Source organism: Thermomyces dupontii, assembly GCF_041956625.1.
Source record: "Thermomyces dupontii strain NRRL 2155 unplaced genomic scaffold VTN31scaffold_1, whole genome shotgun sequence".
In the NCBI taxonomy this organism is placed as follows: domain Eukaryota; kingdom Fungi; phylum Ascomycota; class Eurotiomycetes; order Eurotiales; family Trichocomaceae; genus Thermomyces; species Thermomyces dupontii.
The window spans coordinates 4,703,812-4,729,878 of NW_027192307.1; the positions used below are offsets into that span (position 1 = coordinate 4,703,812).

General features: G+C 53.0%; 12 protein-coding genes across 12 annotated transcripts; 8 read left to right on the forward strand and 4 right to left on the reverse strand.

Annotated features, from left to right (window-relative positions):
* Positions 1 to 15: 15 nt before the first annotated feature.
* Positions 16 to 388, forward strand: VTN31DRAFT_1772 (uncharacterized protein; the record flags this gene model as incomplete). The annotated part of the gene is made up of 3 exons (XM_069401866.1): positions 16 to 38; positions 93 to 275; positions 328 to 388. The coding sequence occupies 3 exons, from the start codon at positions 16 to 18 to the stop codon at positions 386 to 388; spliced, it is 267 nt and encodes an 88-aa protein (XP_069264628.1).
* Positions 389 to 495: 107 nt separating this feature from the next.
* Positions 496 to 1,769, reverse strand: VTN31DRAFT_1773 (uncharacterized protein; the record flags this gene model as incomplete). Its single annotated transcript, XM_069401867.1, has 3 exons — positions 496 to 1,343; positions 1,408 to 1,668; positions 1,724 to 1,769. The coding sequence occupies 3 exons, from the start codon at positions 1,767 to 1,769 to the stop codon at positions 496 to 498; spliced, it is 1,155 nt and encodes a 384-aa protein (XP_069264629.1).
* A 293-nt stretch (positions 1,770 to 2,062) lies between these two features.
* On the forward strand, positions 2,063 to 3,854 carry VTN31DRAFT_1774 (uncharacterized protein; the record flags this gene model as incomplete). The annotated part of the gene is made up of 4 exons (XM_069401868.1): positions 2,063 to 2,109; positions 2,173 to 2,461; positions 2,521 to 2,822; positions 2,879 to 3,854. 4 exons carry the CDS (start codon positions 2,063 to 2,065, stop codon positions 3,852 to 3,854), a joined length of 1,614 nt encoding a protein of 537 aa, XP_069264630.1.
* Positions 3,855 to 4,281: 427 nt separating this feature from the next.
* On the reverse strand, positions 4,282 to 6,296 carry VTN31DRAFT_1775 (uncharacterized protein; the record flags this gene model as incomplete). Its single annotated transcript, XM_069401869.1, has 2 exons — positions 4,282 to 5,958; positions 6,009 to 6,296. The coding sequence occupies 2 exons, from the start codon at positions 6,294 to 6,296 to the stop codon at positions 4,282 to 4,284; spliced, it is 1,965 nt and encodes a 654-aa protein (XP_069264631.1).
* A 577-nt stretch (positions 6,297 to 6,873) lies between these two features.
* Positions 6,874 to 7,538, forward strand: VTN31DRAFT_1776 (uncharacterized protein; the record flags this gene model as incomplete). The annotated part of the gene is made up of 2 exons (XM_069401870.1): positions 6,874 to 6,985; positions 7,045 to 7,538. 2 exons carry the CDS (start codon positions 6,874 to 6,876, stop codon positions 7,536 to 7,538), a joined length of 606 nt encoding a protein of 201 aa, XP_069264632.1.
* Positions 7,539 to 7,620: 82 nt separating this feature from the next.
* On the reverse strand, positions 7,621 to 10,768 carry VTN31DRAFT_1777 (uncharacterized protein; the record flags this gene model as incomplete). The annotated part of the gene is made up of 2 exons (XM_069401871.1): positions 7,621 to 8,331; positions 8,384 to 10,768. 2 exons carry the CDS (start codon positions 10,766 to 10,768, stop codon positions 7,621 to 7,623), a joined length of 3,096 nt encoding a protein of 1,031 aa, XP_069264633.1.
* A 361-nt stretch (positions 10,769 to 11,129) lies between these two features.
* On the forward strand, positions 11,130 to 12,564 carry VTN31DRAFT_1778 (uncharacterized protein; the record flags this gene model as incomplete). Its single annotated transcript, XM_069401872.1, has 6 exons — positions 11,130 to 11,216; positions 11,289 to 11,354; positions 11,408 to 11,494; positions 11,543 to 11,665; positions 11,719 to 12,438; positions 12,493 to 12,564. 6 exons carry the CDS (start codon positions 11,130 to 11,132, stop codon positions 12,562 to 12,564), a joined length of 1,155 nt encoding a protein of 384 aa, XP_069264634.1.
* A 246-nt stretch (positions 12,565 to 12,810) lies between these two features.
* VTN31DRAFT_1779 (uncharacterized protein) lies at positions 12,811 to 13,840 on the reverse strand (the record flags this gene model as incomplete). The annotated part of the gene is made up of 4 exons (XM_069401873.1): positions 12,811 to 13,130; positions 13,198 to 13,375; positions 13,435 to 13,580; positions 13,639 to 13,840. The coding sequence occupies 4 exons, from the start codon at positions 13,838 to 13,840 to the stop codon at positions 12,811 to 12,813; spliced, it is 846 nt and encodes a 281-aa protein (XP_069264635.1).
* Positions 13,841 to 14,178: 338 nt separating this feature from the next.
* Positions 14,179 to 17,078, forward strand: VTN31DRAFT_1780 (uncharacterized protein; the record flags this gene model as incomplete). Its single annotated transcript, XM_069401875.1, has 2 exons — positions 14,179 to 14,290; positions 14,338 to 17,078. 2 exons carry the CDS (start codon positions 14,179 to 14,181, stop codon positions 17,076 to 17,078), a joined length of 2,853 nt encoding a protein of 950 aa, XP_069264636.1.
* A 2,272-nt stretch (positions 17,079 to 19,350) lies between these two features.
* On the forward strand, positions 19,351 to 21,500 carry VTN31DRAFT_1781 (uncharacterized protein; the record flags this gene model as incomplete). The annotated part of the gene is made up of 7 exons (XM_069401876.1): positions 19,351 to 19,634; positions 19,707 to 19,817; positions 19,883 to 19,919; positions 19,986 to 20,157; positions 20,251 to 20,479; positions 20,570 to 20,887; positions 20,948 to 21,500. 7 exons carry the CDS (start codon positions 19,351 to 19,353, stop codon positions 21,498 to 21,500), a joined length of 1,704 nt encoding a protein of 567 aa, XP_069264637.1.
* A 1,720-nt stretch (positions 21,501 to 23,220) lies between these two features.
* Positions 23,221 to 24,246, forward strand: VTN31DRAFT_1782 (uncharacterized protein; the record flags this gene model as incomplete). Its single annotated transcript, XM_069401877.1, has 6 exons — positions 23,221 to 23,498; positions 23,562 to 23,623; positions 23,678 to 23,684; positions 23,738 to 23,774; positions 23,841 to 24,015; positions 24,086 to 24,246. 6 exons carry the CDS (start codon positions 23,221 to 23,223, stop codon positions 24,244 to 24,246), a joined length of 720 nt encoding a protein of 239 aa, XP_069264638.1.
* Positions 24,247 to 24,690: 444 nt separating this feature from the next.
* On the forward strand, positions 24,691 to 25,432 carry VTN31DRAFT_1783 (uncharacterized protein; the record flags this gene model as incomplete). Its single annotated transcript, XM_069401878.1, has 2 exons — positions 24,691 to 24,935; positions 24,997 to 25,432. The coding sequence occupies 2 exons, from the start codon at positions 24,691 to 24,693 to the stop codon at positions 25,430 to 25,432; spliced, it is 681 nt and encodes a 226-aa protein (XP_069264639.1).
* Between the last annotated feature and the right edge of the window lie 635 nt (positions 25,433 to 26,067).

Sequence of the window (26,067 nt, forward strand, 5' to 3'; positions counted from 1 at the left end):
TTTCCTTCTTCCATCATGGGTGGAGGCGGCAAAATTCCGTACGCATCCTGATCGCTCGATTCTGCGCCAATTGCTTGCTGACGGTGCAACAGGTACCCTAAAGAGGTCTGGTCGCCGGCCGGAGGTTGGTACGCTCAACCAGCCAACTGGAAGGCCAACACCGCGAAGATGGGCCTGGCGATCCTGGGCATTGCCGCAATCACATGGAGCATCAGCGCCGAGCGGGAACGGCGTGACAGAATGCCTGATCCGGACCGATTCTTCCCGAGCCGATAGTGAGTTGCAATTCCGATCCTTCAGATGGCAGGTGCTGACGTTGGTATCCAGCTGGAGCAAGCAGATTCGAGAGTACGAACGGCAACAGAAAGCTGCGAACAACGAGTCATAGACGCTGAGATAGGGGAAGGTGCGTCTGCGGGGGAGGATATTATGGCTACAAAAGGGAGCAGCGCTCGCTACGATACGATGGATGGAGGGTATTAACGAGCGATCGGTCTATTCTGTCAACCAAGTTTGTGTCTGTGAGGATTCCTCAAGGATCTTGCAGAGTCTCTGTGTATACATATGGAGTCGTTCTGTGAATCTAGTCCCGTTCCAACACTCGCTTCCGTCTGCTGCCTTGGACACATTGGGCACGCCAATCTGCTCCACAACAAACCCTGCGGCTGTGGTCGCGCAGATCAGTGCCTTGGGTACCTGGCGTTTATCACCCCATGCATCGACCAATCTGCTCCAGGCGGCCGATCCGGCTAGGGTGCTCGCGATGATCTGCATCGGTGCTCGATCATCATCGCTAACCATGCCCTGAGCCAAGGCCCCGAGGAACGAATTACCCGCTCCCGTAGGGTCAACCACGGGGGATTGGCCGTCTGGAGCAGGTTGGTGGTATGCGGGTAGCCATAGTCTCCTCTGCCCTTTGCCATATGCGTAACAGCCGTCTTTCCCGGCCCTGATTACGATGATGCCGTTTTTATCTGCCCCAATTCCTGAGCGCAAGATCCTGTTGACGATCTCTCTATCTTCGCTGATATCCTCGTTCCAGCCTGGTCGGCCGAACATCATGCCCAGTTCGAGTTCGTTGGGGCTCACGATATCAATCACGCGACACGCGGCAAGGAACGTTTCCCGATCTTCTGGCGTGCAGCGATCGGGAACAGGCTCCCAGACAAATATTGGTCTCGAGGTTTGAGCCGGCTGTAGATCTTTCCGACGTCGAGTGATCTCTTCCACAATACGTATGGCTCGTTCAGACGAGCAGACCATATGAAATGACCTTGACATGACTTGTTCATCCGAGAGCATCTCCGGCTCAAGACGCAACTTGGGCGTCAGGTATTTGAAATCTGCAAGGGGAAACAGTTCATTAGCTGAGTACCAGTGAGTGGAGGCGATGTTGTTCGCGCTTACTTCGCTTCTCATTCGCACCGTAACCATTCCATGCTCGCGTCGTCAACCGACTCTTATCAACACGGATCATGCAGCTGGTGTTCCATGACTGGATCTGGTCCAAGATCGGCTGCGGGAAGTCCGATCCTACGTCTATGATCCAACTGACAGCCCTGCTGTGCTCTGGGCCGGCAACCAGACGTGCGCCAACCACAGCATGTGTGCCTGCGCCTCCCGCGATGCCATGTACAGGTGGTTTTCCATCGTCAAACTCGATTTCATCTGGGTGCACGAATCAACTTGGCGGTCCAAGGTCAGCGCGGGGTGTCCGGCTTACCCAAGATGAACATTCCCAACGTGCAAAATTCGATGCCACCACTCATTTTGGCGGATTTGAGCTCGTCTTGGATACCAGGCAATGCTGTCGACTTATCGGCTCGGAGAGTTGACGCTTGGGATAAACGGAATTACGTCGCGATACCACTCGACGTTCTTGTCCTCTGAGAAACTCTGAAAATATCAAGAAGGCGGTCAGTATTATGACGTATTGTCGTCGTATACATCAGGAGCTTTCCTCTAGGCTCAACCCACCCCATGCCCGCATCAACCAAACTGCTGCCTCGACGTTCATTGCGAATAGATTGTCGGGTCGACGCGGTCGACAATCACCGGCAAGATGGCGTCGGGAAATTATATGCATAACATGACCACCCTCATAAAGAGGCAAGTCCTCCAACGTGGTGAATCCGGGCCCGGAAAGGCGAGCTGACGTACATCTACGATCAGGCTGGAAGCAGCCACTTCCCGCCTCGAGGACATGGCCATGTCCCTTGAGAGCTCTGGAGTCGGGAAATTCAACTACAATGGCGAGGGGCAGGCCTCCCCGCAACGGGCTGCGCCTGCGCCCGCGCCCGCCGAACCCCAGAAACCGGCCCCAGCGCCTCCGACTCCTCCCAAGGCAGCAGCCGCGCCAGCGTTGCCGGAACAGCTCGCGGACTTTGACGCGTTGATCAACGGCGATGTGCAGAAGTTTGTGGATCTGGGCAAGTCGATTGGCGGTCTCGTTGGGGAACAGGTAGGGAGGACCGGGGCCTGGTGATTCTGGAAGGTAACATACGCTGACGAGGGTTTCAGGCTGAGGCCGTAGTCTGGGCATTCAAAGCCGAGCGGACGCTGATCCATGTCTCGCGAAAGGCCAAGCGGCCACAGACGTTCACGCCGGAGCTGATGACGGAGCTGCACAAGGCGTCCGATACGATCAACAACCTGCGGGAGTCGAACCGGGGATCGCCGTATTTCAACCACTTGAGTGCCGTTGCCGAAGGGATCATCGCATTGGGCTGGTTTTTTGAGCAGAAGCCGGCGGCGTTTGTCAAGGACGCGGCGGCCGCGGCCGAGTACTATGGCAACAAGGTTTTGAGGGATTACAAGGACAAGTATGTTGGAATTGCAGCGGATGTGGGGATTATTTTTGGCTAATGTGGTGGTTCAGGGAACCGCTGCATGTGCAGTACATTCAAGCCTACTACCGCGTGTTCAAATCGCTGTCGGAGTACCTCACGAAGCACTACCCCAAGGGCCTCACCTGGAATGACGCGGACGGAATCGACGCGGTGGCAGCGCTGAAGGAGATCCAGTCTGAATCTGCATCCGCACCACCGGCCGGAGGTGCCGCACCGCCACCACCGCCGCCGCCGCCGCCACCGCCGCCGCCGGCGGAGTTGCTACAGGATGGCAACAACCCGCCGGTGAATGTCGACATGGCCGCCGTCTTTGAGGAATTGAACAAAGGCGCGGCGGTTACGGCGAACCTGCGCAAGGTGGACAAGTCGCAGATGACGCACAAAAACCCAAGCCTCCGCGCAGGCGCGACAGTGCCGGAGCGCACCGGCTCCCAGGGCAGCCTGCGAGCAGGGTCCCCATCCACCACCGCCCGCGGCAAGTCGCCCGCACCGCCCGCCAAACCCGAGAGCATGCGCGCAAAGAAGCCCGCGCGCAAGGACCTCGAGGGCAACAAATGGTTCATCGAAAACTACGACTCCCCCTCCGACATCGTCGAGATCTCCGCGAAACAGAACCAATCCATCCTCATCTCGCGCTGCAACAAGACCATCATCAGGATCAACGGCAAAGCCAACGCCGTCAGCGTCGACAACACCTCCGGTCTCTCGCTCATCGTCGACACGCTCGTCAGCAGCCTCGAGGTCATCAAGTCGCAGAAATTCGCCGTGCAGATCGACGGTGTCGTTCCCACCGTGCTTCTCGATCAGGTCGATGGAGCGACCGTGTATCTCTCCAAGGATAGTCTCTCGACGGAGGTCATCACCTCCAAGACCACGGGCGTCAATGTCATGCTCCCGCCGGAGACCGACGAGGCGGATACCAAGGAGTGTCCGGTGCCGGAGCAGATCAAGAGTTATGTCAAGGATGGGGTGCTGGTTAGTGAGATTGTGGAGCATGTAGGCTGAATCTTTCTCTCTCTCTCTCTCTCTCTCTCTCTCTCTCTCCTTTTTTTTTTTTCGCTTTAAAGATCTAGAAACGTAGATCTATTCGATGTAGATAAGCAGTGGTTTGAATTGAACTTGGTCTTTGAAGATTATATCCACTATTAACTGCTATGAATATAGGTAGGTATATATCAAACCGTATGCCGATATGCAAACTATCACGTAGGCAAAAAAGAGGTGTAGTTATTCGAACCAAACTCCATATGTCCCTCTCCATAAATACCCATCCAAAAGCGTATTATATACCCAAAGTAATAGATGCTGTGACTAACCAGAGTCGGGAGCTCAATAACGTGTATGTTTTTCGGCATATTCCTGCGAAAATGATAATAACCTGTAGCTCAACGCCGGGGTAAAAAAAGAAACTCAAGAAGAGCCGCTGAAGATTTTATCTGAACGGGTCATTATCAGCTGAGGTGGTAGTATTGGTTGACGGCGGCATGGGCAATGGGATAGCAGGCAACTGCGACGCGGACAACGCTGGACCCGTCCGATGCGGGAATTGCGTCGAGGATCCAGCGGCGGCCGCCGTGGTGCTGGTGGCAGGTCCAGCGCTCCGTCGTCGCCGTTCCCGATCTTCTTTCGTGGTCGTCGTTGTTGTCGTGGTGGCTGGCTTGTACGGACTATACCGCGGCTCCGGATATTGGATCTCATTGTGCAGTTTCTCCTTCCCGTCCGGGACACGGTTCGCGAAGACGACGCGGATGGTCGAGTACAGGTAGAACCGGCCCTTGGAAGGGCAGCAGATGTTGAGGTGGATGAGGTACCGGAGAGTGGGCTTATCCTTGTTGGGGTCGTCCGCAACTGGGGATTGGGGCCGGTCGGTTTTTTGCGTCAGCGGCATGTCGATGATGGGCCCAGCCGAGTAGCTCCGCTGGCGGATGAAGGTTTTTGTCCCTGGTTCCATGCCGTCGAGGTCGTATGGAACCAGGAAGAGCTTGACTGCCGTCTTGTTTGGGTTCTTGATGATGATTTGTAGTTGCCCCCGCTGCGGGATACGATATGACCCCCCGGGTGGTGCTTTGAGGGTGTTGCCTGTGCTGCTCCGCTTCTCACGCTTCAATCCGCTATCTGGATGACCGGCATTTGAATCAGCAGGTGGGAGCGAGTTTTCTAGATCAATCAAGCCCACGTACGGGCTTGGGCTGTCGTCCGCGATCGATCGCCCATTCCCCGACGTAGGATAGCTGTAGAACACTGCAGGGAAGGGCACCGTGACGTGCGGCGGGCATCGCAGACTCGGCTTACATTTCCCCATACCGAGAACGCCAATCTGTGCCGTGAAGTCCAACGGTTTTGACGGCGTCGTGGACATGCGGCCCCGGAGAATCGACTCCTCGTAAGACCCCACCATTGGAGCATGGAGAGCAGGTGGCTGCTCCGAGGCGTAGGATGGTCGCCGGATTCGAGACGGGGTTTGCGGCGAGGAGGCCGGCTGCAGAACATACGCGGATGTGACCGCCCTTCGAGGTGGAGGTGCCTGAGGGGCTCCATCCTCGCTCTGCTCAGAGTACGAACGATCGAACTGGATGCCTTGGGATGTGCTGCCGAATCCGCGAAATGTCTCCGGAGGTAGGGTCCTGCGCCGATTCGCTCCGTCCGGGCAGTCCATAGATCCATGACTCGTCGAGGAGTCAAGATCTGTATTACTGGCCTGATAGACCAGTGGACTTGTCGGCGCCTTCAAAACGTAGCTAAGGGGATACGATCCCAGAGAGGGAGCTCGCGATCTCGGAACCATGAATGCTCGCCCGGCCGTCCAGGCTTCGTTGGTGGAAGCTGACGTCCCCAGCAAATGGCTGTACCATGGCGTTGTGGGAGATGAAGCCAAGCGCCCATCTGACGGCCGTTCCGGCACGTCAAAACGGCGTTGGGCGGGAATCTCCTGGCCTCGGGCCTGCGAAGCGCCTTCCCTGAAGTCTCCAGAATGCAGTGCCGAACGCGGACGCTCGATTTCTGCACGTGAGGAAACTGGTACGGACACCTCGACCTGCTGAGATTGGGGAGAAGAGCGCGTTTCTACTTGCTGACCAGACAGCCAGGGCTGGCTGGGAGTACCGCCTGCCTTTTGAACTCTTAGTCAAAGAGCAGAGTCAACCGAAATGACAAACATACCGACTGCTGGGTTGCCCAGCTTGTATCCCTACTCTGGCCCCGTTTGATGTTCTGAATCAGCTCCATACGACAGGCCACATGGGCCCGGGCTGCCTGGGGATCCCCCATGTCGCCCTCCGAAGGCGAAGTGCCACCCATGTGCACATCCTGCGTGTCTTGCGCGTTCCATAGCGTCGAAATCTCGTTTACAGATTGACGGTTTGTGTCGTCATCAGGGCTGGACGTCGGAGACCGGCTCCGGAACGATGCTAGAAAAGAAGTACAATCTGGATCTTGGAAAATCGGCATGATAGATCGCTACCACGAAGCAGACGAGGAGGATAACATGACCCCGTAGGTGGGATCGGTCGTCTCACGAGGAGATCGAAGAGTCGGAGAACGATGGAAGGCAATCGACGCAGGGAGTGGCGAGAGAAACGGCGTTTGTAAAGGACTACCGAGCAGAGTACTCGATCTGTTGTTGTACGCTGTACGCAGTATCTTGCGGGAAATTTGCGGAGAATCAGTCCAGACAGATTAACTGGTATACTGAAGAGATATTGTTCTGCAGAGTGAATAGCATGACAGCTACAAAAAAGACCTTGAGCTTCTCGGCAATCCGGGAATGCCAGACACTTGTTGGAGTCATGAAGTCCCCGCTGACTCCGCTGATCGGACGATCCTGAATGACTAAGCCACTTACTTAAGTGGGTAATATTAGGGTTTCCACGTGTAAAGCGCTTCTTGGCTAAGTTATCTGATCAGTGATAAGTAACTCATGGTTATGTAACCATTAGCTATATTATAATATTGTCACCTGGGTTATCTTGATCGAATCTTCGGACCAAGTCCTCGTTAACAGATTCAACAGCCAAACGCAAGCAGCATGGCCGCCAAACGCCCCCTCGAAGAAGAGTCTTCGACACAGCCTACCAAGAAGAAGAAAGGAATTTCCGTCGGCCCGCAAAATCTGCCCGATGGGACCTATCGTCGCAAAGGTACAGTTTCTGACAGAATACGACGACCACTTTTAACAACAGCTGACGCGGGATAACAGTTCAAAAAATAAAGCGGGACCTTATCCACAAAGCCAAGGTGAAAAAAGCCTACGCCAAAATCAAAGCCCAGGAACAAGAGAAGCTCTCCTCGGGACCACGCTACTTTGCCCAAGACGACAAAGACGAGAAGCAAGATGCGCAACCCGCGAGCCTTGAATTGCACCCGGAGCGTCAGGCGATGATCGATGCGGCGGCCGAGAGGGAACGACAACGGCAGCAACAACAGAACTCTGATCAGGAGAAGAGTAAAGAGGGAAAGTCTCGCCGAAAAAAACGACCGAAACCGAATCCATTCGCCAAGGAAATGGCGATTGCGCAGAAAAAGAGAGAAGAGGCTGAGGCGCGTCGAAGAGAGAAAGAGTCAAAGGCGAAAGAGCGTGAGGCGATGAGGCGGGCAAAACGGCCGGATCAGTTTGGGAAGAAGAGATTGGGTAGGGAGAGTAAGGTGTTGCTCAGTAAGGTGCAGAGGATTACCGGGCAATTACAACAATGATTTGTGTTTTCAATCTTATGATACCCCTGCTCATGATTGATCATTACATGTTTATACTAGTCGATGGACAATGGAAGAAAGGTCATCGACGCTCGCTGATAGGCACCCGCGGCTTGCGGAAGCATGCAAATTGTCCCTTGGTGCGCTCGCGCAAGCGCTTGAGAATCCCACGCATGTCCCCCAACTCTGCCTGCAGTTTGGCACGCGCCTCGTTGCTCGTGCGCTGGTCGAGCTCGAGGTATATGTGACTTTGAATCTGGGATGCTTCCTCGTTGACATACTGCGACATCGTCTGCGCAATAAATTCGGTGTCCAAGGTAGCTTGCATCAGGGCAGGCAAGGTGTATCGGCTCCGCTCCATGAATGCGTTGAGGAGGGAGATGGAGATTTGTGTGACAAGGTGCGTCAGGACGCTTGTCAGCAGAGGATGCGCGGTGGGTGTCGGTGGGTTGCCAGGAGGAAGAGGAATGGTGGACGTGATTTCGTTGTGGACGAGAACGAGCGTCAGCATGGTGTTGTAGACATACGGCCGGACATGCTCCGGTGGGCTGGTGGCTGGAACCCAGTCCGGCGCAGTGATGCCCTTGCGGATGTTCGCGTCCAGCGCGGCAACCGTGGGCTTCGTGTAGGACTGGAAGAGCCGAGCATCGATCTGGTCGACTACGTCACGTATGGTATTGGCCTCCTCTGTCAGCTTGACCGAGAAAGCTGTCTCAAAGTTCGACACGAGTCGAGGGACGAAGTCCGCTTGGAGTGCCTTGAGATTCGACAAAGTGAGCAGCATCCGAATGTTCTGTTCAAGTTAGTCACAGAGGCAACCAGTGATAAACTAGTCCGCAACTCACCCTATTCTTCGCATCGATGTTGTCTCTGGTGACGATGGTCATCGCTGCGTCGACGCTTCTCATCGGCACCGTCGGTCGCGGTCCCACCGTCGACCATTCGTCGTCCTCATCTGTCTTAAGTGGACGCTCAGCGTTCTCGACTAGTCCGCTGAGTGCCTTGTAGACACTGGTCACGAACTGCGACCGCACCATTTGGAGCAACTTTGCCGGAGGCGGAGTCACGACCTCCTTCGAGCCGGGCTTGCTCATGGCCTCGGAGATATACAGGATCTTTTGCATGTCCGCCAGCACGGCGCTCTCAAAAGCAACAAAGAACCCCGGCATCTTGGTTAGTTCGCGGCGCTCTGGATCCCGCGTCCAGTCCTCCAGCAACTTGCAATTCTCTGCGTCTTTGTTCCATGCTGAGCAGGCGATACGCACGGATCGTTCTCGGGCAATGCTGACCAGGTTCTTTAGCTGATCGTGCATTCCACCGCTTGATGCAACCGGGGAGAGCGCAGACATCTCGCTGGCTGCCGTCCCGATAATGATCAGAAACTTGCTGAGGTAATGGACCCCACTTAATGAATTGGAATACGGCGGCCAGAACGCAAAACCCTCCCACGGATCACCCCTACCGGCCGTAGGCGGCGGAACGTTTTTCGGATCCAGCTTGAAGCGCGATTCCGTCGGCGTGAGGTGGCCCATGGGCGTCGCCGGATTTGCCGGCGGAGGAGCAGCCAAGGCGGAAACGTCTTCAGGCGGAGGATCAGCAAAAAGAGACAGCACGGCGGACCGGATCAGCTCGATAAGATCAACCACGCCGTCCCGGAGTTGCCGGACGCCATCCGACGACAGGCGATGGTGCCGGCGGCTCTCGCCTTCGAAACCTGCCGGCAGCAACTTCTGCTTGTTGCCGTCGATGAAGGATTGGGCATTCTCCCAAAAATCAACTACTTCGCCGAGCAAGCCGTTCTGCGTGGACAACAATTTCGTTAGAAATGTATGGATGCACTCCCATAGCTCGAGCACTGCATCCGTGTCCATCGGGTCCCTTGGTTCCGTAGCATCGCGCGGAGAAAGGCGGAGAAAAGAGGTCGTCACCTGCGGCGATGGCTTGTCCCCTGCATCCAGCCGTCGGCGGAGGATCTCAATCTCGGCCCTGGCACGCTCGCAGAACGACTTTATCCGCGTTTTGATCAGGTCATACCGACTGAGGAGCCAAATCCACACGGGGTTGTCTTCCACTCCTAGCTCAAGCAGGGCGCAGATCAATTCCATATGCTCTTCCACCGGACTGGCTGCGGTGACGTGTTGTTGCGAAGATGTATGGACGTTGTTCAGACGCCGCCAGAGCTCCCGTTTAAACGCTTCCACTTGCTGCTGGACGTCAATCCACATGCGTCCGGTGACGAGAATCGTATGGCTTTCATCGTCGGTTAGCTGTCTTTGCTCGGTGACGGCGCGGTCTGTGATGTTCTTGGCTTCGTTCGCCAGAGTCCTGGCCTGGCGATAAGCCTCAAAAATCGAGTCGTAGTCCCGCTGTTTAATGGCCCGCGCCAAGTTCCCTCCGATCTCATAAACCGCCCGGTTCTTCTCGATTGCCGCGAGCACAGCGTAAAGGCCCTGTTCGCGCTCCCGACCGCTCAGCGCTGGGCCCCATAGTTCCTCTGCCTTCAGCGACGCTTCTACCAACGGCTCCCGAATCCCTTGCACCCCGTATTCAGTCTCCTTCGTTAGAGCCGTCTTGCGCGAAGGTACCGGGGGTGGGGGAGGCGGCGGAGCTCCTTGGAGCGAAAACCGATAGTGCCCGCTAATGCGACGGGTATGCGACAAACGCTTGTCAGTCTGTTGATTCCTCATCTCCGTGTAGACGCTGTCAATGGTTGCCTTGGCTCGGACGAAGCGCTCGAAGTTCGATTCCACCAGCACTTTGAGCGACGCCGATTTTTGGTCGATCGACCGCGACAGAAACTCCAGGCCCTCCATCAGCGATTGCGTCGACGCGGACGAATGCGCGTGGGACAGGAACAAGGCGGGCGAGAAATTGGTCGAGGACAGCATGTAGCGGCCGCGCAATTGGGGGTCTTCGTCGACGGGCAATCCCCGCTGCCTCAGCATGTGCAGAACGCTATCAGACGAGCCCAGCGGATCGGGCTCGTCCTTGCCGGAGGCATGGTCGCCGGCGCCCGCCCTGAAAGGGGCTGATGCCAGATTCCGGCTGGTTGCGAGACCCAGGGCGGAGTACCTGGCGGACTTGCGCTGCTGTTTCAGCTGTTTCTTCCGGGCTGCTGCATCGTCAGGAACGGTCTCCGGGGCATCACCGTCGTCCAATTGCGCCGGCCATTCTTCTGGATATGCGGTCGGCAGGTTGTAGTACTGGGCGACGTCGACGTCGTCCGGCATGGCGGCTGACGGGTCGGGGGCGAGTCGACACGGAACTGTAATTAGCTCATGAGCTCCGAATTCGAATCTGAATACTGTATCTAGAATCACCTTTCTTCCGTTGGCGGAATGTAACCCAAGTTTATCAGGGACTCGGGAGACGCCGAGCTTACTGAGCAAATCCCCGTCAGTTCCGAAATGCGGAATAAGGCATCATTTTCAGGCATCCAATCCAAGTCCGGCTTTGACGGAAAACATGACATCGGCGAATGCAACTTTTCTCTCTCTTTTTCTTTTTTTGCTCTTACTTTCACACTTCGGTCGGGATTCCACGCCGCAGGTCACCAAATCTTTCTTTCGGATCTCGTGCCTGTTTTGCATCATGATCTCTGCGCGTGCATTTGTTGCGCCCCGCCAGTGCTTGCGGACGGCGAGCTTAACTCGCGGCCGCTGGTCGGCCTTTTCGCAGGTTGGAGCTCACTCTCTCGCCATTGAGCAGCAAGAAAGCTCTAGAATTCATACTAACAGCATTATCTTGTAGGCGCGCAATTATGCGGCTGCTGCCAGCAATCAAGTTGGTAAATTCAAGGGTCAGAAAGGCCCGGATGTATGCATTGACAGCCAATTGATGAAACGGCCATGTGCTAATGCCACGGATAGGGCAAATACACGGTGACCCTCATCGAGGGCGATGGAATTGGGCCAGAGATCTCGCAATCCGTCAAGGACATCTTCGCGGCGGCCAAGGTTTGCAACCCAGCGCGTCTTCCCGGAACAGTTGTCTAAGTATGTTAGGTCCCGATCAAGTGGGAGCCGGTCGACGTCACTCCGATCTTCAAGGATGGCCGCACTGCCATTCCTGATGAGGCGATCCAAAGTGTGCAACGAAATTACGTCGCCCTCAAGGGCCCTCTTGCGGTACGCCTCTCATCGGGCGATCATCATAAGCGGCCTATTAACAAATCTCGTAGACACCCGTCGGCAAGGGCCACGTCTCGCTCAACCTGACCCTCCGACGCACCTTCAATCTGTTCGCCAATGTCCGGCCGTGCCGCTCCATTGCCGGGTACAAGACCGCCTATGACAACGTCGATACCGTGCTGATCCGGGAGAACACTGAGGGCGAGTACTCGGGAATCGAGCACGTGGTGGTGGATGGTGTGGTCCAGAGCATCAAGCTCATCACCCGCGAGGCCTCGGAGCGCGTGCTTCGATTCGCTTTCCAGCACGCCCGGGCAGTGAACAAGAAGAAGGTGCGCGTGGTGCACAAGGCCACCATCATGAAGATGTCGGATGGTCTGTTCCTCAACACGGCCCGTGAGATCGCCAAGGAATTCCCGGATATTGAGTTCGACGCCGAGCTTCTGGACAACACCTGCCTGAAGATGGTCACCGATCCGGTCCCCTACAACGACAAGGTCCTGGTCATGCCCAACCTGTACGGCGACATTCTGTCCGACATGTGCGCTGGTCTGATCGGTGGTCTGGGTCTGACGCCCTCTGGCAACATTGGTGACGAGTGCTCCATCTTCGAGGCCGTGCACGGCTCCGCCCCGGATATCGCCGGCAAGGGTCTGGCCAACCCGACTGCGCTGCTGCTTAGCAGTATCATGATGCTTCAGCATATGGGTCTGAACGAGCACGCCAACCGCATTCAGAAGGCCGCGTTTGATGTGCTGGCTGAGGGCAAGGTAAGTTCTATTATCTCTTACTTTGAATTCCCCAGTGCTAACCTGACCTCGCAGACTCTGACTGCCGACCTTGGTGGCTCGGCCAAAACCCACGAATATGCTGAGGCGATCATGAAGCGCCTGTAAACGCAGACCATGTATTATCTACCTGTTTCATAGACTGAGTTGTCACGACCATTTCCGTTCTTTATGCAGTGTTTCCATTATTACGACTTGTCCGTGCATTTGGATTATTTCTTTTGTACTTACGTCGGTGAGGATCAGTGATGAGCAATAGAGACGAGGAACTGTTGTACTATACAAAATTACAATTGCTCCCATTGGTATCCGGAGAAATAATAATACATACGAACCCTCATCCTGGCCACTTCTCTACCGCCTTCGTCCAGTTCTTCGTGTCCCTCTAGCCCCCGACTCCTTCTGTTGCCTCGCCTTGGAGGTCTGTGTCCGCGTCGTCCGAGTTGACTGAGTCTCTGCCGCCGCCTCATCCTCGTTTTCGGCATCATCTGTTCCGCCCTCTTCGTCTGCGTCATCTGCATCTTCCATCTTCACGTCTTCATCGTCGGCCGCTGATGGCGTCGTGGCTTTCTTGGCGTTGTCGGCTTCTGCCTGAAGTCGCGCGGAGCGAGTGCCTCGTGTGGTGCGCGTCGACTTTGTGCGGCGGCGTGACGGTGCGGGTGATGAGCGTTGTTCTACGCCGGCGTTGCCTGGTTAGAAGACGTCACCCGACGGACATATGATCAGGTCTGGAGTTTTTACCGTCTGTATCTGCGACTGTGCTACCTCGTCTTGACCCCGCATGGTCCGATGCATCACTCCAATCTGACGGCTCATCCGCTAGTCGTCGGGCAAACATCATTTCGCCAAATTCATCCTGCGGTAGTTCAAAAGGGCAGTACTCCGACTCATCAGATTCGTCGTAGATGATGGAATCTTCCTATTTAACTAGGCATCAGAGGTGAGGCCAGTGGCAACCTCCCGACAGGGAATACGCACTCGCTCGTCCAGCGCGGGCAGATTGTACAGCGAATTCAGTTTCTTCCATATCCCTGGGATGCGCGTATGCTCTTCATTCGCCGGTGCGTAGCCTTGGCTCTTCATGTACTCGGAGATCGCAATCATGCGGAAATGTTTGTGCATTCCTGCATGCGACATCAATTAGCGCATCCATGCATGGAACTGGGATTCTCTGCTACGCACCAACTGGTTTCCATCGCACAATGCCCTTTAGCAGCGCGGTCTCCTGCTCGTCTGTCCATGGGTCGTTGACAATATCGTGCTCGCTGTCGGATTTGGGCGCGGCGTCTCCGGCTCCGGCAGCGGGCACCGACTTGGGAAGTTCGGCTGATGCTGTCGCTGCGGACTGACGAGCAGAGATCTTTGCTTTTTTCCGAGCGGGCATTGTCCGGGCGTCCTGGACACGGTAAGAGACGACACCAACTCTGGTTTCTCTCGATGCTTGGAACGATCGAACGAAGATCTGATAAGCGGGTGGTCCGTGCGATAAGGAACGCGCTAGTCTTAATTAGGATTAGCGTAAGAATATCTATTCGCGACACGTGAAGCGCATCCAAATGAGTCTCCGATAGCAGTCAGTTCCCCAGCATGGAGATTCGACGCCTGAATAGGACCTTCTGAGTAGAGTCGGAGGCTCCGAGGGATGATTACATGAGCCAATTGCTGTTTTCCCAGCAACGGCCCTGAACAACGTGAAAAGTTCGCCTTACTGTGGCCAGCACCATGGACTCCGTCGAGTACGAAGATCCTTTCCGGACAACAGACCTATGGCCCGAGAAGGAGTTTGACCTGTCTCTGCCGGAGTTAGAGCCATTGGCACCCAAGGAATTTCCCAGTATGTGACTGCAAGGTCCCCTGTTGGTGCGTCACTGATCGGTATAGGCGTCACGGCTGGACCATTCAGGAACCCGCTTCACATCCTCGATAAGAATGATTCGCTTCTGTACGAGCTCAATGTGTCTGACATCGAGAACAGCCTTATTTTAGATATTCCAACACGCTCGGACGAGGCCGTCGGCACCACAACTGATGAGAAGAAGGAGGAAACTAGCCCAGCATCACCCGCTGAAACCGAGGATTTGTGGGCCCTGCATGCCATATCCCCGGAAAGTCCTTCCGAAAAGCATCTATTGTCGTGGGATGGCTTCCTAGATGCAAGCTTTAAAGAGCCCGTCTCGGCTTATCTGAGTGAGTTCGGCAACAAAGGCTTCGACGCTGCGCTTTCCCACCAAGCAACAGTAAGCGGGCTGGAAAATGCCGGGCGCATAGTGCGGTCAGACGTGTTTCTAGAATCCCTTTTCCGGTTAGGCCTTGGCTGGAATTCGATGTTCTTCCAGTTCAATGAGCAGAAACGAGTCTTTGAAAAGAGCATTCGAGATGTCCGTATAAGTGGGGTGAGCCTTACGGTCGTCGACGGGATGATTGAGAGGGTATTGCGTTGCGGCACAGACATGCAGAGGATCCGGAGATTTGTCAAGGCCAACCCCATGGTGCTCGAACAGCCAACTGCTTTGTCTAGCGTGGCATCCGCGGTCTCGGTGCTGATGCACAGCTTGGAGAAGCATCTATCAAGGTTGCTACGTCGGGATATGTCGTTAATGCAGGTTCAGACAATGTTCGAACGCTGCGGTGACTTGGTCGGAACTCTCGCGGACATCACAAGTGCCATCGAACGCGCTCCCAGCGAGAGCAAAGTCATCTCGGTGCTCCTGGAGAAATGCGACGTTCATGAACAGCGCGTGCCCTGGGTGGGCCGCGTGCTGCATGAAATCATCAGCCGATGTACACGACCCTGGCTGACATTGGTGGAAACGTGGATTGGAGTGAGAAGCGAGAAACCTCTGATGGCCCAGTTGCATCAATCAAAAGACAGCTTTGTTCACGTTGAGCAAGTCGAGTCCGCAAGTAGCTATCAGACGTCTTCTTCGGCTCCGGAATACGTCTACCGTCCTGATATGATGCCATCTTCGGTACCTGCAGACCAGGCGCAGTTGATCTTTGAAACTGGGAGGGCCCTTCGCCTTTTGAAACAGTATCAACCAGACCACCCCATCTCGCGAGACGACGTCGTCGAAAGTTCGCAGCCGCCACGCCTTTCTTGCGAGTTCTCATGGGCGGACATCGAAAAGGTCCAGAAGAAAGCTGCCGAATACGAGCAACGACTTCGTCGTGAAATTGTGAGATACCACGCTGGGGATGTGTCTCGTTCCCGCCCTGGGACGCGCCATGGCGAAGGAGAGAAGGACGAAGCCCCAGCTGTGGGCGATCTCGCATCGGATGTGTCCCATACGTTTGAGCTCTTTGATCTTGACGATGCTGAGCAAACCACAAAGCTGTTAGGTAGCAACACGTCAATGGAGTCTGATCCCCTCCATGCTGCCCCCGCAGAGCATGATTTTACAGACCCGACGGCCGTAGTCGCCGAAATGCCCTTTGGTCCCCCTTTGTCATCCGTGTTATATCTCTCCTTAGCTCCAACACTCTCAGTTCAGGCGCAGCTGGTCGACTACTCCTGCCTTCATCTATTGTTCATGAATCACAACCTCCGCAGCCATATTTCCCTGCAGTATCGTTTTCAGCTCCTGGGCGACGGAATTTTTGCTGCCCGATTGTCACAGGTACTGTTCGACCCTGAGATGAACAGCGGGGAGCGAAGGAAGGGCGTGGCTCGAAGCACCGTACACACCGGTCTCCGCCTAGGCAGTCGGGATACCTGGCCGCCAGCTAGCTCAGAGTTACGTCTTGTCCTGATGGGTCTTTTGACCGAGTGCTACGCTGCTAGCGAGGGACGCACCGTGCCGCCCGTGCAGCCAGAGACTCGGGAAAAGGAGCTTCCGGGGGGCTTCAGTTTTGCCATCCGCGAATTGACCGGCGACGAACTGACGAGATGCAAAGATCCCAATGCCATCGAAGCACTAGACTTTCTGCGTCTGCAGTACAAGCCGCCAGCTGTGTTGGAGAGCGTCATCACCTCTCAGGCCTTACATAAGTATGACCGGCTCTTCAAATATCTCCTTCGGTTACTTCGTATGATCTTTGTCGTCAACCATCTCATCTACGATTCCACTGCGCGGGGATCTTTATCCGGGGACACGCGCAATGTGTTCCAGAAGTTCCGAATTGACGCCCACCGTTTTGTCACGACGGTGCACGATTATGTTTTCCAGGTCGGTGTTGCAGTCCCCTGGCAGCGTCTTGAGGAAACCCTGGCTAAGGTGGAAACTTGCCTCCGCCACGGCGACATCGACGGCACCATCGAAGTTGCGGGCTCGTTGCACCGGCTACGCCAATACCACGAAGAGACACTCAACCAGATGCTCCAGCGCACATTCCTCAGCAAGCGCTATGAACAAGTGAACAGACTCTTGGAAGACATCTTTGGCACGATCCTCGCCTTTGCGCCGTTGTCGAGACTCGATGGCGCCAGTGGCATCCGTAGTCAAAATGAAAAGACGGTGTCTCATCTACACGCCACATTCCGGAAGCAGGTCGGCGCTTTTGTTCGATTCTTGCGGGAGTTTGATGGAGGGCGAGCGTCAAGGTTCCGTGGAGGGACGAGAAGCAGTGATGCAATGGTGTTTGAACAACTTCTTCTGAGACTGGATTTCAAGGCATACTACTAGGACGGCTCCTGATATGACTCGTATCTATACTCGGCCGCGAACACAACCACGAGCAAGGTCTGTCGCATCGAGACGACCCTTTGCGGACCGAGTTCTTCATAACTGCGCCTTGACGACTTAAATCCGCGCCATTGCTGCCCGGTCCACGAAGAAGGCGCACCGACAGTCACAGATACTGCCGAGGAGCAAGATGTACGGAGTACGTGTCGGGACTCGAAAAGACCACGTTGACACGATCAACTTGTGCACGTATGAGCGAAAATTGCCTCAGCTGCTGAATATGTGTATTTCAAACGAGGCCGAAGGCCCCCATGCTAGGCCCTGTGTCTATGTACTGATTCGAAGGGATTAGTTTGACCCAACAGACGTTGATCAGTGCGCAGTGAACATTGAAGTCGAGAATTACAGAACCCCCGGTGATAGGCATGCGGAATAATTGTATGAGAGTTCAGCATTCTCGAGTATTGTGCGCGAGTGATAGTAACTTGGATCTTCCCTCGTACGGGCAAGTTGATGAGAGGTCTCTGACTACGGAGTACTACGAGTAACTAGTTACTGGTGGCTCCTCACGATGTACTCGTGTCTCATCGCCAACAGAGTTAACGTTATTCCGAACTTTCCGGTGTCGGAGCCCTCTTCCGACACCGGAAACCAATGGCAATTTCATTGGTAGGTACGTAACAGGTTACCTGTTATCCTTATATCCTTCGAGTAACTTGCCAAGCCGCGGCCCGCTTCAGTCCCTTGAATTGAATTCTGGTGGTAGGCCTATCCCATCAGTTACCGAGAGAACCTGACAATTGACATAGGTATGAGTTAGTACCTAGTTCGCAGGTTATCCAGGCCTGGCCACGAAATCTCACCCATAAATCCCCAGATCCCTTGTTCTTCCGATACCCTGACACGAATGAAGTGAGTGAACGGGTCCGAATGCCACAGGAAGACCGAGCTACGGAGAGCCACCAGCCCTCTCGACGGACAGCCCTTCTCATCCTACAAACATGAAGTCTGAGCCTCTTCGATTCTGACACCAACTTCCTAATCGATACATACCTACAGGTAGTATCTGGTAGCCATAGGTACGTAGTACCTACGAGGATCTAGATTGACTAGGGGTTGGGGATGCACCTTTGGGAGCTGGGGGCGATTACAGGATCGCCCAGGGATTTGTTCTCGAAGACAATGAATGCTTCGTGGAATTGCCCCGGCGGCCCCTGCGAGTGATATAAAAGCTTACTCCGTACCTACTTCGTCGAACTCTGATCGGCGTTGGAGTTAGATTAGAATCCCCACGATCCTTCAGGGCACAGACGATCCATCCGTCCCCAAAGAGGGACGCCAACAACCAAGGCTGCGGAACACCCAATCCTATCGTACGAAGTTACAGTTCCCAACGCCTACACCCTTCTAACGACTCCTACTGTTATTATGGGCGAAGGAGTCCTTTATGCCAGTTACAGTACTAGCCTCTTCAATGAGTACAGTGAATGGCCACAAGCCATCGAGCCGCAGCTTGAAGTGTCAACTCCTTAACTATGGTGTATGTACCCTGACACTGACAGAACCAAACTGCAAGCGAACAAATGCGGGAACAAAATCAACAGCTAAGCGGTGATGTGTTGAGCATTATTACTTGGATTTCGTAGGGAGACTACTCCAACATCCCGGGAAAATGCACATGAGAGAAAATGGAAGCGTCTTGCTTTGCTTGGTGGATTTACAAGTTCACATCTTGACAGAAAGTTTCCATCAAAGATCGATTCATTCGTCTCTAAAGAAGACATTGTGCGGTTCCCGGAGTACACGCTGTGTGGTTACATGTCTGTTTGCCCGACCCAACATCAAGATCCAGAGTCGCATTTAGTCGTATTTCGTTCCTTGCAGTTGGCCGTCTGCATCATATGCTAGAGACTGGGTACAGGAAGAATGGCCGAAGGAATAAGCCAAACAATTATTGATGTCTTGATTATCGCCCATTCACTAGTGAAATCGATCCCAACTAGGTCCCCCAACATATTGATGGCTTTGTGGATAAAAATAGTACTATTTGCCTGAACCAACAATGGTGAATCGGGTGACGACGGAACCATCGTGCTGGAGGCACCGGAAGCCTAGAGCAGAACGACATGATATTGATTCTTAGAAATTGCAATGCCCATCTCTAATTCTCCTTTGTCTTCCTCAAAATACTTTGCTCGTCCTTTCCAATGGTATCAAAAAGCAGCCGCTTAATCTCTGAGAGATCGCATCTGCACCGGCGGCGCTGACAACCATGCGGGCGCTCTGGATCTGGCTCATCACTTGCCTGGCGCTTGCCAGTGCAGGCCACGTAGGACCTCCTCCTGATAAGGATGATCCAAATGTCTTGCAATTGCCATCTTCGTTGATTGACGACGCTACTCGAGAGAAGATCCTCAAGCCCTGTGATGACCCACTCGTCCGGACAGTCAATCAAGATCCGAAGGCAGTCTGGCAAGGGCTTGGTTGCTTTGAACTTCACGGCACTCTGGATTACGAGTGGTATGTCAATGGGACCTCGAACATCTCTTATTCCGAGTATGAACTTTCCTTTTTCCCGCCATGTCTCTGCAGTCTGCACACGAGAACTGACTGTGCATCCACATCTAGATTCATTTCAGACAAGATGCATGGCCCGCCCAACTGGCGATGCCGAGACATGTTTAATAGTGCTTGCAATACTGCAATTGTCCAGTGCCATCAAACTGAATTTGCCTGTGGGTAAGATAAAATGGCGTATCACTGTCCGACATCTAGTCGATACTGATGCTGACGGAATTTCAAAGACATTTGATCCTGAACTCTTTCGCGAATGTTCATTCTGTGAGTTACTGTCTCCAATATTAGTTCTGGTCTGCTGCGTACGATCTTACTGACTATCTGACTCAGATGTACTACCACGGCTATACTGCTCTACTGTCTGCTCATGACAGAGATCAAGACGACGTTATGAGTTTTGTCGATATCTTTGCACCCGAACTCGATGTGTTCCCCTGGGGAGACCTTGTTATTCCATTGATCACTCTTGGTGTTGGAGTAATCGGTGAAGTGTCAGGGAGGAGTAAGTTAGGTCTATTTGACTCGCCATGGAATGAAGAGCGCTACTGTACGAGTAGGTAGTACTGGAGGCTAACTTGCTTATTCTTTTCTACAGTTCTGAAAAGGGTGGTGGAACATGTGAAGGATATAGAGAAAAAGAATAAAGACAGAAAGGGAAAAGGTAAAGAGCCAACGACGACGAGGACGGGGGACACAGAGACGGAGACAGGGGAAGCGGGAGATGATCTGGACAAAAAGTACAACAGTACCGTCGATGTAGTCAAGAACGGCATTGTGCAGACTGCCGGCATGGCCATGCCTTATGGGTTGATCCATCTGCCTGCGTAAGTTCACCCTGTTCAGCGCACTGGAATGGCTCGTTTCGTTATTCTTGTGATCAAACTTTATCTTGGATCGCTAACCTGTCAAACTAGGGTGCTGGACGGAGATACAACTGATGCCAAGGTTTTTTCTTTACTGGGTCAGATATACGACCAACTTACCAATATGCAAGTCAAACAAGTTGACGACCTTTTCAATGGATCAACGCCCAGTATGCAAGCCCTTTGGAGGACGATCAATGACGGGACATTCACCAACTTTGACGGTAATAACACCCTGCTCGGTTTCCATGAGGAGGTAAAGAAAATGTATTTTGCCGCTCTGATTCCCAACACGTGGAGAGTGGCTCCTGGATTCGAAGCAGACAGGAATGGGCCAGAGTATACGCTTTACAGCACTCCCATGTTTCTGTAAGTGCGGACTTGACAGTGAACTTTCGACGAGGCAACATAAACTTATCCTGGAAACAGTAAGAGTGGCAAGAAATGTGGCGAAGAGCCGCCAAAATCAATAAGCAAGGATGACGACCTTAGCGAGATCTGCTACGAGGGCGAGCAATGGTATATGGTCGTTGTGGAGGCCAATTTCGGTGGAGAATACGTCTTTCATCCTAAGGAATGGAGTTTCGGTCTCAAGAAACTTCCTGGAACGGAGGTGCTCGTGAGCGAGGAGGGATTCCTGGGAATCAAAGCGACAGACTTGCTTATCAGTGCTCTTTCAGCCTACGAGCGTTCCGGAAAACAGTTCTGGTCTCCGTCACCGGACGAATTGGTTGTCAAGACGGATGGATCTGGATTTGGACTACAGTTTACTAACGGACTGCATTCACCTGGTTTAGTTCAGATGCAAGTCTGCACGGACTGGGAAAGATTGGCCAAACTCCTGGACAATTACGGAAAAGACGGGAGTGCGTTTGACGAGATCGACAAGAAGGAATGGCCCTGCGGTACTATTGATCTGCTATGTACCGGACTGGATCAGGCCGGTTCTGTGGTGACCCTGCCAGATTGTCCTTTACTATGATCAATGGTCCATGTATCCATTAGGTAGTTGGAGCTGGATGAGTCTCCTGTCAGATTTGTACACATTTCGGTACAGCGATTATCAAGCTGCAATGCTGCATGAACCTCTAAGACGGTCGTTTATTCCGACTGGGAGCTTTACCGCCCTTACCAACACGTGCAAATTTGATCACGGCTGTCCTTCGAGTACCTAGAGGTAGATAGTAAGATTGAACTTATTGCTGCTCGCATATGAACAGGTACCTACCTAGGTAGTCAACCCACAGGAGAAACCACTCCAAGTAATTTCGGACAGTGAGTATCACAACAGAATCGAGGATTCCCGGAATTACTAAAAGTTGCCTACAACACGCAAGTGCGAGTGGTTCAATTCGCGTTGCCATAGCCGCTCCAGCCTCTGGCCAGGGAGGACCTAGACAGTACATATGGGATCCTCGATCAGATATTGGCCTGACTTACATTATATTGATCAATGCGACCTAGAGGAAGGCACACGAGTTTTTAAATTGACCAGGGGCTTGATGAACTTCTGGGAAACTGAGGCGATTCAATTGGCCATTGGCCAGGAACTCAAGGTCTGTTTCTTCTCGAAGACTTCCATTTTCGATTACTGTTGGTTGTCGGTTCGTTGAATTGCTCCTGTGACTCGCTGCAAGTGTTTATTACATCCATTAACTAGAGTTTTGGTCGACATCCATCAATGTCGGAGAGAGATTGGATCCCCGCATTCTTCCCCAGAGTGCAGACATCAGACGTTCCATCTCGCATCGAGGAGAACCCAACAACCAAGACCGTGGGACATCCAATCTTCTCGTCCGAAGTTACAGTTCCCAACGACAGCACACACGAGCGTCCTATCTGTGACTGCGGTCGGAGGAATACTACTAGTCATATATGTGCGGCTTGCAGCAGTACTACTCTTCTTGATACAGACGGATGAATGGCCACAAGTTGTCAACTTCAGTATCAGGCATGGAACCCCTGTGGTGTGTTGAATTGAAACTGACACACCGCAGCCCACAAGCAGTCAAATGTGAGAACACAATAAACAGCCAATTGGTGATGATATCTTGAGCAATACTTGGACTCCGTATAAATCCAGAGACTCACTCGACCTGTAGAAAGATAGCGCCCTCAACGTGAGTAGGGACGGAAGCGGCGTGCTTGGTGGATTCATCTCACATCTAGACAGGGAATCGAGGGCAAGATTGATTCATTCCACGACATTGGGAGGTCCAAGGAGTATACGCCGCATGGACATGGTTACATGTTTACTTGCCTGGCGCGGCACGCAAAACCGAGAGTCGCATCGAGTCGTCATTTCTGGGGAATGGTCGTCTGCATCCAGGTGTTGGAGACTGGGGTACATGGAGTGTAGCTGGAGGAATGGGGCGAACAATGGATTGACTGTTTAATTACTGCCTATTCTCCGATTCCACGATTGCTTCAGTGATCGACGTTCCCTTTATCCCCCAAACTTGGTGAGGTTGTGGATTTAAGTAGTTGCCTGCACAATCCCATCCGTGGTGATCGGCTTGACAACTGAACTAACATGTGAGAGACTCCAGACGCCCAAAACAGGAGTATGACATATTAATCACGGCGCCCATCTTGAGCTCTCCTTTGTCTTTTTCTAAATGTTTTGCTCGTCTTTCCGACCGTCATGAAGCAGCCGCCTGATCAACAGCTCGCATCTGCAGTAGCCTAGCGGAGTGGACAACATGCATGCACTCTGGATTTGGTTTACTGCTTGCCTGGCGCTTGTTAGGGCTAGCCCACCTCCGTCTAAGAAGGATAATGAAATCCTCGACTTGCCTACTTCTTTAATAAACGACACTGTTCGCCAAAAGATACTCAAGACTTGTGATGACCCACTCGTCTGGACTGTGGACCGCGATCCGGTAAAAGTCTGGGAAGGCCTCGGTTGCTATGAACTTTACGGCACTCTGGATTACGATTGGTATATCAACCAGAGTAGCACGTCCCTCTCCTATGTTGAGTATGAACTCCTTTTGTCCCCCATGTCTCTGCACATGTGAGCTGATAATGTATCCAAATTCAGATACATTTCAAACAAGATACATGGCCCGCCCAATTGGCGATGCCATGAGATCGATGATTACGGTTGCAATGCCGGAACTGTCCAGTGCGATGAGACCGCATTTGCCTGCGGGTAAGAGGAAACGCAAGTTCAAGTCCGACACTTAGCAGATCCAGGTGCTGACAGAAACATGGAAGTCACATAATTCTGAATTCCTTCGCGAATATCCACTCTGTAAGTTACTGTATCCAAGGATATCTCTGGTCCACTGCGTATAATCTCACTGACAATCGGATCCAGATGTACCGTCGCGGTTGGGAATCTCTAGGTTCTGCTCATGACCTCGTCCAAGACCACATCCTCAGTTTCACCGATATCTTTGCACCTGAAGTCGAGGTGCTTGATATTCTGGGAGACATTCTCATTCCAATCATAACTATTGGTACTGGAGCAATTGGTGAAGCTGCAGACCGGAGTAAGTCGATAGTTAAACCCGCCAAAAAAAAAGATTCAGGGTGCATACTGATGCCCTACTTTCTTTCTAGTTTTGAACTTGGTGATGGAAAACGTGAAGGATAAGAAGTCAAGAGCGAAAAATAGCCGGGTTGACAGTGGGGGGACCTGTGCCAATGGCAATGGACAGAGCTCGGACGGTTCAGACAGCTCTGGCAATGGCAGGGGAGAAAGTATTGACAATGACGACTGAGAGAGCTCAGATGGCTCAGACAGCTCTAGCAGTGGAGAAAAAAGGAGTGTGACAAAACGAAGCCGAGGTGGCTCTCGCAATGGCAGCGGAGGGGGCTCAAATGGCTCGGAGGGCTCTAGCAATGGCAGTGGAAATGGCTCCAGCAATGGCGATGGGGGGAGTGATAAGGATTGCGAAGACCTGGACGAGAAGTACGACAAATACAAGGATACCATCAAGAATGCCGTTGTGCAGGCCTCTGGTATGGCGATGCCTTATGGATTGATCCATCTGCCGGAGTAGGTCCTCACCAATCAGTCATTGGAATGGCCCGCTTCGTTTATTCTCGTGGTCGAATATGTTCCACTACAAACCGCTAACCTGTAAACTAGGGCGTTGTCGGGAGCCTCAACTGATGCCAAAATCTACGCTCTATTGGGCAACTTATATGAGCAACTTAGTACTATGCAAGCGAGTCAAGTCCACGACCTCTACAATGGATCAACGGCCAGTATGCGGGTTTTGTCGAGGATGGTCGATGGCGCGACATTTGCCCACTTTAGCGGTAATAATTCCCTGCTCGAGTACCACCAGGAGGTGAAGAAAATGTTCTTTGCCGCTCTGATTCCCAAAGCGTGGGCAGTGGCTCCTGGATACCAGAGCAAGCCGAACGATCGCGAACCAGTGTTCATCACCACTCCCGCGTTTGTGTAAGTATAAGGTTGATTCTGGACCTTGGGTGTGGCAGCAATAAACTAATCTTGAGAACAGAAAGTCTGGTACGAAATGTAGCGAGACGCCGCCTAAGGAAATCATAGACACCTGGAAATTGGGTGATGACGCTCCCGAAATCTGCTACAAGGGTGATCGATGGTATATCGCCGTCGTGGAGACATCGTTCTCGCATAGCACTATGTATGGAACCACGAAGTATAGCAGGCTCAAATCACTCCCTGGAACGGACATGCTCGTTCGCGAGGAACTGGATGAGCAAGGTTTTCGAGGTTATCATGTCACAGCGAAGGACATGCTTATTAGTGCGCTTTCAGCTTACGAGCGTTCGGGAGGAAAACAATTCTGGTATCCACCACCAGGAACGTCTGTTGTCAAGAATGATGGGTCCGGGTTTGGATTGCAGTTTACTGAAGGAGCAGTCATTCACCAGGCCTCGTTCAGATGCAAGTCTGTCCGGATTGGGAGAAGATGAGAAAGGTTATGGAGAATCAAAACAAAAACAGAAAACTAACTTAGTATCAACAACGGGAATATCCCTGTGGTAATATTGAGGAGGATTGAGGATGGAGGAGGGCAGCTTTGAGCTGTCATGTACTACTAGAGGCTGGCCTAGTAGTAGTACTACTATCTTGTTCGTTCTTTGATGCTGTGCGTCCATCCTGTCCTTTACGATAGGTAAATGTTTCATGTATTAACTTACCTTGACTTGAACGAGATTACCATTCTGTCAGATGTCGCACATATTCCAAGGTGTACTAACTAATGGACCTCGAAGGTCATTCATTCCCGCTCGTGCTCTTTACCGCACCGTGACCACTTCATCGTCCATGGCTTTCTTTACTGCTCCAATGTGAACAGTTGGGTAGAGATCAGTTTCGGCGGTTCGGTAGGCGGCAGTACGCTGCACCAGCGGTGCCCGTGTGGAACTGGAAGCGAGCCCTAACCCAAATGGAGAAAAACAATTGGAGCAGATCACGATGGCTCTGTTGCCATGCAGTAAGATTCTCGGGACGCCCTCGGAAGAAGGACTCTCAGGACAATCCTTTTTGAAGAAGAAGTACTATTCACATGACTGTTCTTTGGAATTCAGGACCGAGCCCTTGGCGA